This window comes from Rhinoraja longicauda, chromosome 4 (genome assembly GCF_053455715.1).
Source record: "Rhinoraja longicauda isolate Sanriku21f chromosome 4, sRhiLon1.1, whole genome shotgun sequence".
NCBI lineage: Eukaryota > Metazoa > Chordata > Chondrichthyes > Rajiformes > Arhynchobatidae > Rhinoraja > Rhinoraja longicauda.
The window spans coordinates 36,277,393-36,290,727 of NC_135956.1; the positions used below are offsets into that span (position 1 = coordinate 36,277,393).

Below are 13,335 nucleotides of genomic sequence, written 5' to 3' on the forward strand. Positions count from 1 at the left end.
CTGTGGCTGCTGGACATTGATTGAATTAGAATGTTGTAATCAAAACAACTCATCCTGTTTTAACTTTTACCAAACTAAAGTGTGCCTGTCAGGAAATATATTGTCATTGCCACATTATCATTGGCACATAACAAAATCCTCGCTGGTCAGCACTGATCTCCAGTAAACACAGAACAAACCGAGTTAAACAGAGGTGGAATGCAAACATTTTTACGAATAAAATGCAAGGAGCCTTTACTTACTATTACTTCAATATTCTCATTCTCCACTGGCTTCTTATCATACGTGGTATCACATACTCTCACAAGAGTTGTTACACCATACTTCTTTAGCTCCTAAGAGAAGAAAACATGAGTAACTATTTAAGAATTATTGCTGATGAAGACATTCTGGGAGATGAATGAGACATGCAATCTACAGTTTATTGCTTTATGTCGTGGATTATGAACTACAAACTGAATTCAAATTGAGAGCATTGTGGTTTTAGCATTTTTTAAATATTAAAAATAGCAAAAACAGTTTGAAATTTATTCTCGCCCACTAAATAGAAGTCAATAAATCTGCAAACCCAATTTGGGCATTGCTGGTGCATGATACAAAAATAAATCCCCAAAAGTTTGTTCTAGTTAAATTGGGAGGGCATTGCTTATTCACACCCGGTAATAATGAAGCCATATGATTACATATTTACTATACATCTTATATAATCTGTAATTACCTAGAAAGAACTGAAAGAACTATTTGACTTCAAATATGCCTTCTCAACATCACTGCTTCCTCAAATTTTCATCATCTCACCTGTTCCCCTTTGCTTAGCCCATTAATTGTTGATGGATGATGATTTGACTATTCTGAAGCACTTCTATTTGTCCTCTGATATAACTTCCATGAACTAAACACATTCAAAACCTTCAAGTTTAATTGTTATTTGGACACATGTGCCCTTTATTTCACACTTAAAATATCTGAACCACATGGGTCCCAGCTTCCAAATACCACCTCTAATTTTGTCTAACTCTGACTTTTGTTCCATCAACAACCGTGACCATGCCTTCAGATAACTGTCCACAGCCAAGTTTTGGAATTTCATTTTGATTTCTGCTCTTTGGGTCTCAATTTTCAAACTGGTCAAATTTGAACTGAATAAGCTCACACTACGACACTGTCCAGATATTCTTAAAATTAGCAATAAAATTAAATTAAAAAATATACATACTAAAAGAAAAATCAGGCGTTAGGAGTTTAAGTGGCAAAATACCGGCCACCAAATATCCAATCTCTGACAGGCTCTTCAACATTTATGTAGATCGCAAATTTCTGATCATTCCCAAAGGTGCTATTGACAGGTGAAATAACAATGGGAAGGCAAAATCATTGCATAAAATTATACAAAAGTAGGACAAGATGGAAAACTTAGAGCCTCTCTATTTCTTTTCCATAATAACACCCAAAAAGCGTAGGTGAGAGAAAAATATCTAATAAGGTAGATAGCATTCATTTTATTCATTCCAATTTAAATCAACTCAGTTTCAATGATGTGCCCAAGATGAAAACATACTTCACCTCACTTACAGAAACAAAACAAAAAGCAGCAACTTTTCCCAACACAAATGTACATGGCTCACGAGGCTATGGTAGCATTCGTGCCTGGGTTGAAGTTAAGTGCATTTAAGGTTTGATAAATTATTGAAGACAAAAAAAAGGAAGTAGACAAGCATGTAAATTAAATAATCTGACTACTTGGGTCAGACTATTTCATTATTGCAATATCTATAATTCAAAGTGCATCGACTTCTTATAAATCATTACTATCTTTACCACTAACGTCTAGGATTCCAAATCAAGAAAATCCTCACAAATGTTAACAGTCTCACTTAGATAGTTCAAACATAAAATGGCAGGCACCAAAATTTATCCCAATGGGAGCAGAATTGTCAAATAGTCACATTTATATTTAGCATTTCAAGACTCACCTCTACAAATGCACCCAATGTGGCATTTGTTGGATTGTGTGTAATGAGAAATCTCATGTGTTTGTAAGAAACTTCCACGGGTGCAGGGCGATTTATGCGAGCCATTGGATTGGAAACCGGTGGAACAGAAGTATCTTAGCACAAGGTCTGTAAATGATCTTAGTACCTCCAATTTAATCTTTGTGCGCTGTCTTCATATGATTGTAGGTTTCTTATTGTGGCACAAGAACAAAATATTATTCTTTAAACTTTGTTTATAAAATCAGTCCCTTTTTCCGTTTCTTCTTATTTGCTCTCCTTCAAACTACAAGTGCTTCTAACATTCAACGACTCAGTCACCCCATTTGGAGATGCATTGCAAAACAATTAGAATGCAACTGGAGATACCGAACAGGCCAAATCTCTTATCACTTGGATTCTTTTTTTTCAAAAAAAACTTGATGGTCAATCCAAAATGGTAGTCTTCAGGTTCTTGCTTAGATTTACTTGTCTGCAAAGATGCTATGTTGTGCTGGGCAATAGCCACTGCTGTTTCTCACAAACTCCATAAAAGTGTGCTGAAAGGAGCTGTTGAACCACTAAAGAAAGAAAAATACAAATAATTTAGAAATTTATAGCATAAAATATTGACACTTAACATCGTCTGTTAATAATGTTTTAAAGAAAAGTAAAATGGATAGCTTCTGCTTTTCCCAGTTTGATTATCAACCAGCTAATATCACTGCCCTATTGACTGACACGATGCATGTAAAATATCAATGACTAATGTTTATTGCTTTCAAAATACCCCAACTCTACAGGATTCAGTATAAACATGGCAGAGTATAGGAGCAAAGAGGTCCTTCTACAGTTGGTCCTGGTGAGACCGCACCTGGAGTACTGTGTGCAGTTTTGGTCTCCAAATTTGAGGAAGGATATTCTTGCTATTGAGGGCGTGCAGCGTAGGTTCACTAGGTTAATTCCCGGAATGGCGGGACTGTCGTATGTTGAAAGGCTGGAGCAATTAGGTTTGTATACACTGGAATTTAGAAGGATGAGGGGGGATCTTATTGAAACATATAAGATAATTAGGGGATTGGACAAATTAGAGGCAGGAAACATGTTCCCAATGTTGGGGGAGTCCAGAACAAGGGGCCACAGTTTAAGAATAAGGAGTAGGCCATTTAGAACAGAGATGAGGAAGAACTTTTTCAGTCAGAGAGTGGTGAAGGTGTGGAATTCTCTGCCTCAGAAGGCAGTGGAGGCCAGTTCGTTGGATGCTTTCAAGAGAGAGCTGGATAGAGCTCTTAAGGATAGCGGAGTGAGGGGGTATGGGGAGAAGGCAGGAACGGGGTACTGATTGAGAGTGATCAGCCATGATCGCATTGAATGGCGGTGCTGGCTCGAAGGGCTGAATGGCCTACTCCTGCACCTATTGTCTATTGTCTATTGTGATGCAAAAAAAAATGTTTCACCCCCCCCCCACTGCACTGTTTTATAATATGCTTACAAAACAAAATAATTCCTTTCTTTTAGCAATTCATGTCGATCTACTAATAAAGCAAACCATCCAGTACTTCTTGCACCCTTTTCCTAGGTCATGCGAATGCAATCTCATGTAGTTGGTCTTGCGAACTTATTAGCTTTACTGCAAATATTGTTCAAGATAAGAAAAGGCTTTAAAATTAAAAACTTTAGGCTTTTATTAAAATTCTGACTCTCATGCGTGGTGATTATGGGATAAAAATACAAGAACAAAGCTTCCTTGGATTTAGAACACAAAAGGCGAATCAATATCTTTTGACTGCTGCCAACTGAAAAAATATTAGAGTAATTACTATTCATTAAGGGGAGACCACACGAGCATCGACTTAAGTATTTACATGTGTGCCTTTTGTAGGCTACACATCCAATATGAATTAAAGTGGACAAATAATTCTCATGCAGAGAGCCACGTATGCTTAATGATGTTATCCACACTGTTTCTTGCTGCGCCATGAGTTAAAAAAGAGAGCCAAGACAAATGTGTAGGAAGGAAATGCAGATGCTGGTTTAAAGCTAAGATAGACACAAAAAGCTGGAGTAACTCAGCGGGATAGGCAGCATCTCTGGTGAGAAGGAATGGGTGATGTTTCGGATCGAGACCCTTCTTCAGACCTGGAGGGTCTTGACCTGAAACGTCACCCATTGCTCCTCTCCAGTGATGCTGCCTGTCCCGCTGAGTTACTCCAGCTTTTTGTGCCTATCTTCAGTCAAGACAAATCAGTTTCAGCAAAAAGGTTGTTTGTGTAACTAGAATCGCTACGAAAATTTAAGATGCCTCAAGCTGTACCAGTTTTTATTTCGGTTCCATCTGGATGCCTCAACAAATGGTCCATATCAAAGTTGAATCACAGAGCTGAGGCGGAAGCCATACTGATCATTTAGTTTCTGCTACCAATCTGGTTGTACTTTCCTGCTACTTCCTTCAAGTATTTGACTAATCTTGCTTTGAGAACTACTATACTATTAAAACACATTTCCCCCCCCATCATTAATCATACTGACAATCACCATTATTCTCATGTCCTCTGATTGTCTACTCTTTAGCCATCAAAAATAATTTATCTATGGCAATGGTTTTAAACACATTCATGAAATCATTCCTCAACCTTCTCTACTTTAAGAATCATCCAAGCTGCTCCAGGCCATTCACAAGCCTACAATCCCTCTTTCCAGGAAACAAGTTCTTTCTGCATTCACCCCAAAGCCTGGAACGACTAGAAAGGTGCAATGCCATAGGCCAAATCAGCATTTAAGCTACAACTAGCAAAACTTGGACTACCCAGCAATACAAAGCGCTGGAGGAACTCAGAGGGATCCCAATTTTGACTTTCTAGGTTCTACCACAACTGGACCAGGTGAGTTACTGACTGACTTTAGTTTTTAACGCTTTCTTATCATATAGTGCCATACTTATAAATGCTTAATAATTAAGGTTAAATTAGGTTAAATTATTGGATTTATATCCAAGGCATGGATTTGTGGTCCTTGGACCTTCCCATTACAGTTGGGAATTTGATTTCACTAATGCAATGGAATATAAAGATAGTACCAGAAAATACCTTGAAAACATCAGACATTCCTGAAATTCCAAGTTTCATCGATGCTGTTCAGGGAAAGACGACTATTACCCTTACCCGAGTTAACTTTCAGACTTCCTTATCGGCAGATCTCAATTAGTACGGATTAGTAACAACATCTTCTCCTCACAATCAACACAGGTGCACTCAAGACTGCATCTTCTCACTGACTATCAACTCAAGACTGCATTTTCATTGTATAGGAAGGAAATGCAGATGCTGGTTTAAACCGAATATAGACACAAAAAGCTAGAGTAACAACAGGTCAGGCAGTATCTCTGGAGAAAAGGAACAGGTGACATTTCGGTCCGAAACAAGAAACGTACCTATTCCTTTTCTCCAGAGATGCTGTCGGACCACTGAGTTACTCCAGCTTTTTGTGTCTATCTGCATTTTCATTGTTGGGTTGGTGGTGGAGAGAGTAAGCAGTTTCAAATTCTCGGGCATTAACATCTTAGATAACCTGTCTTGGACCAGCACCATATTTAATCACAAAAAAGGTGTACTAGCGCCTTCCTTAAAAGTAGAAGTAGAGATTCGGCATATCACTGAATTTTCTAATAAATAGTGTACTGTAGACTGGCTGCGAGTTCTCCTGGTACATTAAATTCCAATGCGCAGGAATGCAAGAGGCTGCAGTGTTGTAGACACAGCTCAGTCCATCAAGGGCGCAGCGTTCCCCTTCACTGAAAGCATGCACATGAGGTGCTATCTCAAGAAGGTAGCATTTATCACCATGGACCCATACCAACCAAGCCATGCCCTGTTGTCACTGCTACTGTCAGTCAAGACAATACAGAAGCATGAAGTTCCTCACCAGCAGGATCAAGAACAGTTACCTATAGAATAGCTAGGTTCTTGAACCAATCTGCACAATCCTATTTCATTATCTTGCAGAATTTATGTAGAATTATGTATAATCCACAGATAATAAAACTATGAGTTTGCGTGCATGTAATGTTGCTGCAAACACATTTTTCATTTTACCTATACCTCACAGTCCTTGTGCATATACAACTAGTGATTGATTCAGGGCACAGTAGGTATTTATTGCTGGCATTATTGTTCATTAAAAATCTGACAGCAATTACAATTAGGATAAAGACAAAAAATGAATAGAAAAGAGGAAGGCAAATCATTTGGTTCAAATTTATTTCAAAGGAATGCATTACCGTGTTTTTACTCAGAGACTGAAAAAGAGAAATCTCTTTTCTGGAGATGCATTTGCCACTTTTTATCATAGGACATGGCTGGGTGAACTCTCCTGACAAGAAAATCGTCAATTGATCTTTCAGCTGACATGCTACATCAAGAGGGTCTGTTCTCCTGGATATTGCTGCTCCAAACACCCAACCACTCTTTTGTCCAAATGCACATTTACAAACTTGGCAGCTGAACTTTTGGAACAGTGCCAGAAATGTGCAGGTTGCTGCTTGCAGTGGTGAGGGTAAGCCAGTTCTTTTGGCCTTGCTTTTTCATTACAGTGCTGCTTATTTTAATTCACAGGACCAAACAGCACCTACGCTTGCTCAACTTAAAATGTCATCATCCTGAAACTGTCATTTTGTTTTGGCCTCCACAGAAGCTGACAAGCATATTATTTTGTATGATTATCTCCACCATTTTTTAAAATTAACTTCAGGTTGCCAACAACCAAAATTACTTTCAAACTCTTTTCAAGAATGGTCTTGGGGATCAGAATCTCCAAGCAAGCTTGTAAAATTGTCCAATAGCTACAATTCTTATAAATTAAAATAAAAAGTATTTTAGCAATGCATGGTGATTGATACGGAGTCTTAATTCTGTGAATATAAAAGATTTTGTTCTACCCCAAATTGAGTTTCTATGGAGAGAGAGTTTTGACCTTTACAATCTTTGGATGAAAGATTAATTCAAAATTGGTGGGAATAATTCAATTAAAACTAAATGTGTATTTTCTTAGAGCATATGAATAGTAGAAAAATATACTTAAACTGCAACAATTAACTTAAAACCATTGAAGGTATCACAAAATGCTGGAGTAACTCAACATGTCAGGCAGCATCTCAGGAGAGAAGGAATGGGTAACGTTTCGGGTCGAGATCCGAAACGTTACCCATTCCTTCTCTCCTGCGATGCTGCCTGACCTGCTGAGTTACTCCAGCATTTTGTGATACCTTCGATTTGTACCAGCATCTGCAGTTATTTCCTACACAGCTTAAAACCATTACTTTGTTCTAAAAATCAGATGCATTCAGAGAGCTGAATGGCCATCACACCATGTTTAATGCTATTTTAGCAAGCAAATATTATAAGCCTTCTTCTTAAACAATCTTCTTCATATGAAAATCCTTTATATGAAAATTATGCTAATTCTTTATGAAGTTTTAGGCCAGGTTTCTGGAAAACAGGTTAACACTTTGTGATACTTACTAACTGATATAATAATTGTCTTTATTTATAATTACTAGTAATCAAAAATCCATCAAGCTATCAAACTGTACAACTCCCCCTTCAGTCGTTATGAGGTTATATGTACACCCGTGTTATGAGTACACCTGATTATAGAGTTGTTTTGAGAATTCTCAACCAAGGCTTCCTTGCAATTCCATTAAAATTGTATCAAGAAATATTCCTCGTTTGATTGAACTTTGTAGGAGCCACTTCATTATTCTAGTTATGTGCTGTTGTGCAGAAAATCAATCCGAATACCACCCAAAATGCTATCTTAATTTATTTGCTAAGTTACTGTAATTTTAGTTTGATGCTTCAGGTGGATCTTTATTCTTCTGCTCTCAAACTCCAATAGATCAGCGAGATTACACTGATCCTTGAACACTGTAGAACAGAATTGTTTCTGAAATTATTTGATTTTAATTTACTCTTTGAAGTTAGCTCAATCACAGGGTTGAGGAGGCTGGCGAAGAGGGCGAGAGCAGGAAAACTTTAACTGTACAAGGTACTCTTACGATATACAGTTGCTCATCCATCTACAGGGAACAACTTGTGTTCTTATTTTTAAGTGGTCTTTAAAATCACAAGCTTGATTATGGGAATAATATGAAATAATATGTGATAATATGATTATGAAATAATGTGTGCTTGATTATGGGAATAATATGAAATAATATGTGATAATATGATTATGAAATAATATGTGCAAGTATAGTAAAGTTTAATCTGTTACAGGTTTATGGTCACATCTGGGACCAAAGAGACTGTTCTTGTGGTGTACTGCACTATGTACTCGGTGAATCCATAACAGAGGCATTCAAAGATGAACATTTACATTATGGGTAGGTTATGGGTACATTATGGAAGGGTGTAGTCTTAGCTGTCACTAACCATTCAATATAGAATCCAAGACACTGGAATACAATTCAGTGTCAAATCAAACTTCAGTGATTTTTACATTAATTCATCTCTTTATTATGGAAGGAAAACAGGACTAACAGATACATTGATTAATGCAAAAACCGATACCCACTTTCCCTCTACCAAAATGTTTTCCAAATCAAGTAATTTAAATTTTCAATTACTTTAATATTTTCCCCTAGCTTATATTAACAATGGGACCATCAATTGCACGGTTGTTACATTGATTCATGTATATATGCTTCGTACAAATAGGAAAAATGTTTCAAATTCACAAGACATCTGGCTTTATACTGTACATTGGTCTATCACTCAGTGCTCAGGATATGTTCTGAGGAATAAGAGCCCTCAAAGCTCACGCGTAGGTTAGGGGTGCACTCTGGCAGACCACATGGATCCTTCAGTCTCTCACATCATACCAGGACGTTTCTTTAGGAAGGAGACGGATAGGAATTTCTTTAATCAGAGGCTGGTGAATCTGTAGAATTCTTTGCCACAGAAGGTTGTGGAGGCCAAGTAAATTGATATTTTTAAGGCAGAGATAGATAGATTCTTGATTAGTACAGGTGTCGGGGTTATAATAATAATAATAATAATATTCATTTATTGTCATTGCAACGAGTACAACGAAATTAAAAAATAGCCAATCCTGACGGTGCGTAGAAACATATATGCAATAAATGCAAAAACAAATAAATACAATTATATTAAGTACAAAAGATTTTTTAACAGTGTTGCCTAGTGCAGAAGGTAAGTGTTCAGTTCTCGTATGGCCCTGGGGTAAAAATTGTTCTTAAGTCTGTTTGTTCGGGATTTGATCGACCTGAACTTCTGGCCAACGTCCAGTCCCTGGAGAACAAGCTGGATGACCTGAGGGCAAGGATCAGATTCCAGAGGGACATAAAGAACTGTAACATCCTTTGTCTGACCGAAACATGGCTGACCCCGCTGGTGCCTGACCAGGTGATCTGCCCATCCGAGTCCTTCACTGTTTTCCGGGCGGACAGAACGAAAGAATCTGGGAAATCCAAGGGCGGAGGAGTCTGCTTCTTGACCAATAATAACTGGTGTAATCCTGGGAATATTAAGACGCTTTCTCGTTCCTGCTCGCCGGACCTGGAACATCTAACTATCCTATGCCGACCATTCTACCTACCCCGGGAGTTCAGCTCGGTGATCATCACAGCCGTCTATATCCCACCGCATGCGGACACCGACGTGGCACTGTCCACCCTACACGATGTGTTGTGTTAACACCAAAACAAGAACCCTGATGCGGGTGTGCTGGTGGCTGGAGACTTCAATAGGGGAAATCTCAAAAAGATCATGCCCAACTTCTACCAACACATCACGTGTGTCACCAGGGGGGAAAGAACTTTGGACCACTGCTACACGCCGTTCAGGAAAGGCTACAAGGCCGTTTCTCTCCCTCCTTTTGGGAAATCTGACCACGCTGCCATTTTCCTGCTGCCGGAGTACAAACAACGAATAGTACGGGAAGCGACAGTGACGAGGGACGTAAAGCGGTGGGCTGACCATTCAGAGGCCATGCTGCAAGATGCACTGAGCGAAGTCGACTGGAACATGTTCCAAGCAAGTTCCAGAGACGTAAATGAGTTTGCAGAAGCGGTTACGGACTTCATTGCCACAATAGCTGATACCATCATCCCCACGGTAAGGGTCAGTATCTTCCCTAACCAAAAACCCTGGGTAGACAGGTCTATTCGCGTGGCCTTGAATGCTCGCACCGCTGCTTACAACTCCGGCCTGGCATCCGGCAACATGGACGACTACAAGGGAGAGTCCTACCGACTGCGAAGGGCAGTGAAGGATGCAAAAAAGAGGTACCGGGACAAGATGGAGTCACAGATGGAGCAGCAGGACACCAGGCGCCTTTGGCAGGGGCTACGGACTATAACTAGCTACAGGTCCAGCACCCCCTCAACCGGAAGTGCCGGCTCCTCCTTAGCTGATGACCTGAACTCTTTTTACGCATGGTTTGAGACGGGTAACACCACCAGCTCGCCGTCTAAAAACAGCACCGAAGGGGCGCTGGCTAGCGAGGCTGGAGGGGGATCCACCGCCGGGGATGTGCACACATTCTCGGTGTCCGAGCATGAGGTGAGGTGGGCTCTGACGCGTGTGAACACGAGGAAAGCTGGAGGCCCAGATGGTATATCTGGGCGAGTACTAAAGTCTTGTGCTACTCAGCTTGCTCCAGTGCTCACCACAATATTCAACCTCTCCTTGGCAAAGTCCGTGGTCCCTGCATGCTTCAAAAGATCCATCATTGTACCGGTGCCAAAGAATGCCTCTCCAGCGTGTTTAAATGACTACCGACCGGTGGCCCTCACCTCGGTTGTCATGAAATGCTTGGAGAGGCTAGTCAAGAAGCACATCTGCGCCCTCCTTCCTCGCAACATGGACCCACTACAGTTCGCATACCGTCCGAACAGGTCCACGGATGATGCGGTCTCCCAGGTTCTACACACCGCTCTCTCTCATCTGGACAGCCAGGGGGGCTATGTGAGGATGCTGTTCATTGACTTTAGTTCAGCATTCAACACAATAGTCCCCAGCAGACTGGTTGAGAAGCTGCTGGAACTGGGGCTTAGCACCCCTCTGTGTGCCTGGGTCCTGGACTTTCTCACTGCCAGGCCCCAAGTGGTCAGGATGGGGGAACACACATCTAGCTCCCTCACCCTGAACATAGGATCCCCCCAGGGCTGCGTCCTTAGCCCCCTACTGTACTCCCTGTACACACATGACTGTAGGGCCAGGTTCAGCTCAAACTCCATCATCAAGTTTGCTGATGACACTGTGGTGGTGGGCCGGATCTCCAACAACGATGAGAAGGCCTAACGGGAGGAGGTGGCTGATCTGGCACTCTGGTGTCAGGACAATAGCCTCCTCTTGAATGTCACTAAAACAAAGGAGCTGATTGTGGACTTCAGAAGGGCTAAACATCCAAGGACGTACACGCCACTGGAGATAAATGGGTCTATTGTGGATAGGGTGAGCAGTTTCAAATACTTGGGAGTCCGCATCGCAGAGGATCTGACGTGGGCAACGCACATTGCCGCACTGGTGGGTAAGGCTAAGCAGCGCCTTTACCACCTTAGACAACTGAGGAAATTCAGAGTGTCGCTGAGGATCCTTCATTGCTTCTACTCTGGGGCTGTAGAGAGCATCCTGTCCGGCAACATTACAGTCTGGTTTGGGAACAGCTCTGCCCAGGACAGGATGGCCCTGCAGAGAGTAGTGCGTTCGGCAGAACGCACCATGGGAACTACACTCGTCCCCCTGCAGGACCTATACATCAGGAGGTGCAGATCCAGAGCAAGCAAGATCATGAGGGACCCCTGCCACCCCAGTAACGGACTGCTCCAGATGCTACGGTCAGGCAAACGCCTCCGCTGTCACGCTGTGAAAACGGAGAGGATGAGACGGAGCTTCTTCCCACAGGCCATCAGGACTGTCAACTTTGATAACCCCAGAGACTAAATTTTTGTCGACACTTTTTGTGCTATGTTTAGTAACTTATTAACTTTATTTATATGCTGTAACTGTAATTATTTTTGTGCACAACCCGCAGGCATTGCCACTTTCATTTCACTGCACATCGAGTATGTGTATGTGACAAATAAATTTGACTTGACTTGACTTGAAACGTCGACCAGAGGGCAGATGAACAAACAGACGGTGGCCGGGGTGGGATGGATCTTTTATTATTTTGCCTGCTCTACTGAGGCAGCGTAGGCTGAACAGGTGCTCCAGGGAGGGCAGTAGGCAGCCGATGATCTTCTGGGCCGTCGTGATGACCCTCTGAAGGGCCTTCCTGTCCTTTTCTGAGCAGCTGGCATATCATGTGGTTATACAGTATGCCAGCACACTCTCGATGGAGCAGCGATAGAAGGACATCATGAGCTTCTCCTGCAGGTTGGTTTTCCTGAGGATCCTCAGGAAGTGGAGTCTCTGCTGTGCCTTCTTCACTGTGGTGATGGTGTTGGTAGACCAGGTAAGATCCTCTGCGATGTGCGTACCCAGGAACCTGAAAGCGGGTACCCTTTCCACAGACCCCATTGATGTAGAGTGGGGAAAAGGCAGGAGAATGGGGTTCGGAGGGAGAGATAGATCAGACATGATTGAATGGCAGGGTATTGATGGGCCAAATGGCCTAATTCTCCTATCACTTATCAAGTCAATTTTCAAGTCAAGTCAATTTTATTTGTATAGCACATTTAAAAACAACCCACGTTGACCAAAGTGCTGAACATCTGATTAGTTACTAAGGAAAAAATGAAACATACAGTAGCACACAAACATAACAGCACATACAAAACAGTTCACAGCGCCTCCTCAATGGGCCTCAAACCCTAGGGAGTAGAAATAGGTTTTGAGCTTGGACTTAAAGGAGTCGATGGAGGGGGCAGTTCTGATGGGGAGAGGGATGCTGTTCCACAGTCTAGGAGCTGCAACCGCAAAAGCGCGGTCACCCCTGAGCTTAAGCCTAGACCGCGGGATAGTGAGTAGCCCCAAGTCGACCGACCTGAGGGACCTGGAGTTAGAGAGGTGGGTTAGAAGATTTTTGATGTGGGGGGGGGGGGGGGGGAATGTCCATTTAGGGCTTTATATGTGAATAGGAGTAGCTTGAAGTTGATTCTGTACCGTACAGGGAGCCAGTGGAGAGAGGCCAGAATCGGCGTGATGTGGTCCCTTTTACGGGTACCCGTAAGGAGTCTCGCTGCAACGTTTTGAACCAGTTGCAGGCGGGACAGGGATGATTGGCTGATCCCAGTGTATAGGAAGTTGCAGTAGTCTAGGCGGGAGGAAATGAAAGCGTGAATGATTTTTTCAGTGTCGTCGTATTGGAGGAAAGGTTTGATTTTAGCTATGGTACGAAGTTG

At 41.7% G+C, this 13,335-nt stretch overlaps 1 protein-coding gene across 3 annotated transcripts in view; it reads right to left on the reverse strand.

Moving 5' to 3' along the window:
* LOC144592694 (protein tyrosine phosphatase type IVA 3-like) overlaps nt 1–13,335 on the reverse strand; it is a 179,278-nt gene that overhangs the window by 17,143 nt on the left and 148,800 nt on the right. For all 3 annotated transcript variants that reach the window (XM_078397548.1, XM_078397549.1, XM_078397547.1), the window contains exons 2-3: nt 1,974–2,551; nt 243–335 (exon numbers count right to left, since the gene is read on the reverse strand). In XM_078397548.1, coding sequence (XP_078253674.1) covers nt 243–335; nt 1,974–2,078 — 198 coding nt within the window. In that variant the 5' untranslated portion in view covers nt 2,079–2,551. The remainder of the gene's footprint in view (nt 1–242; nt 336–1,973; nt 2,552–13,335) is intronic.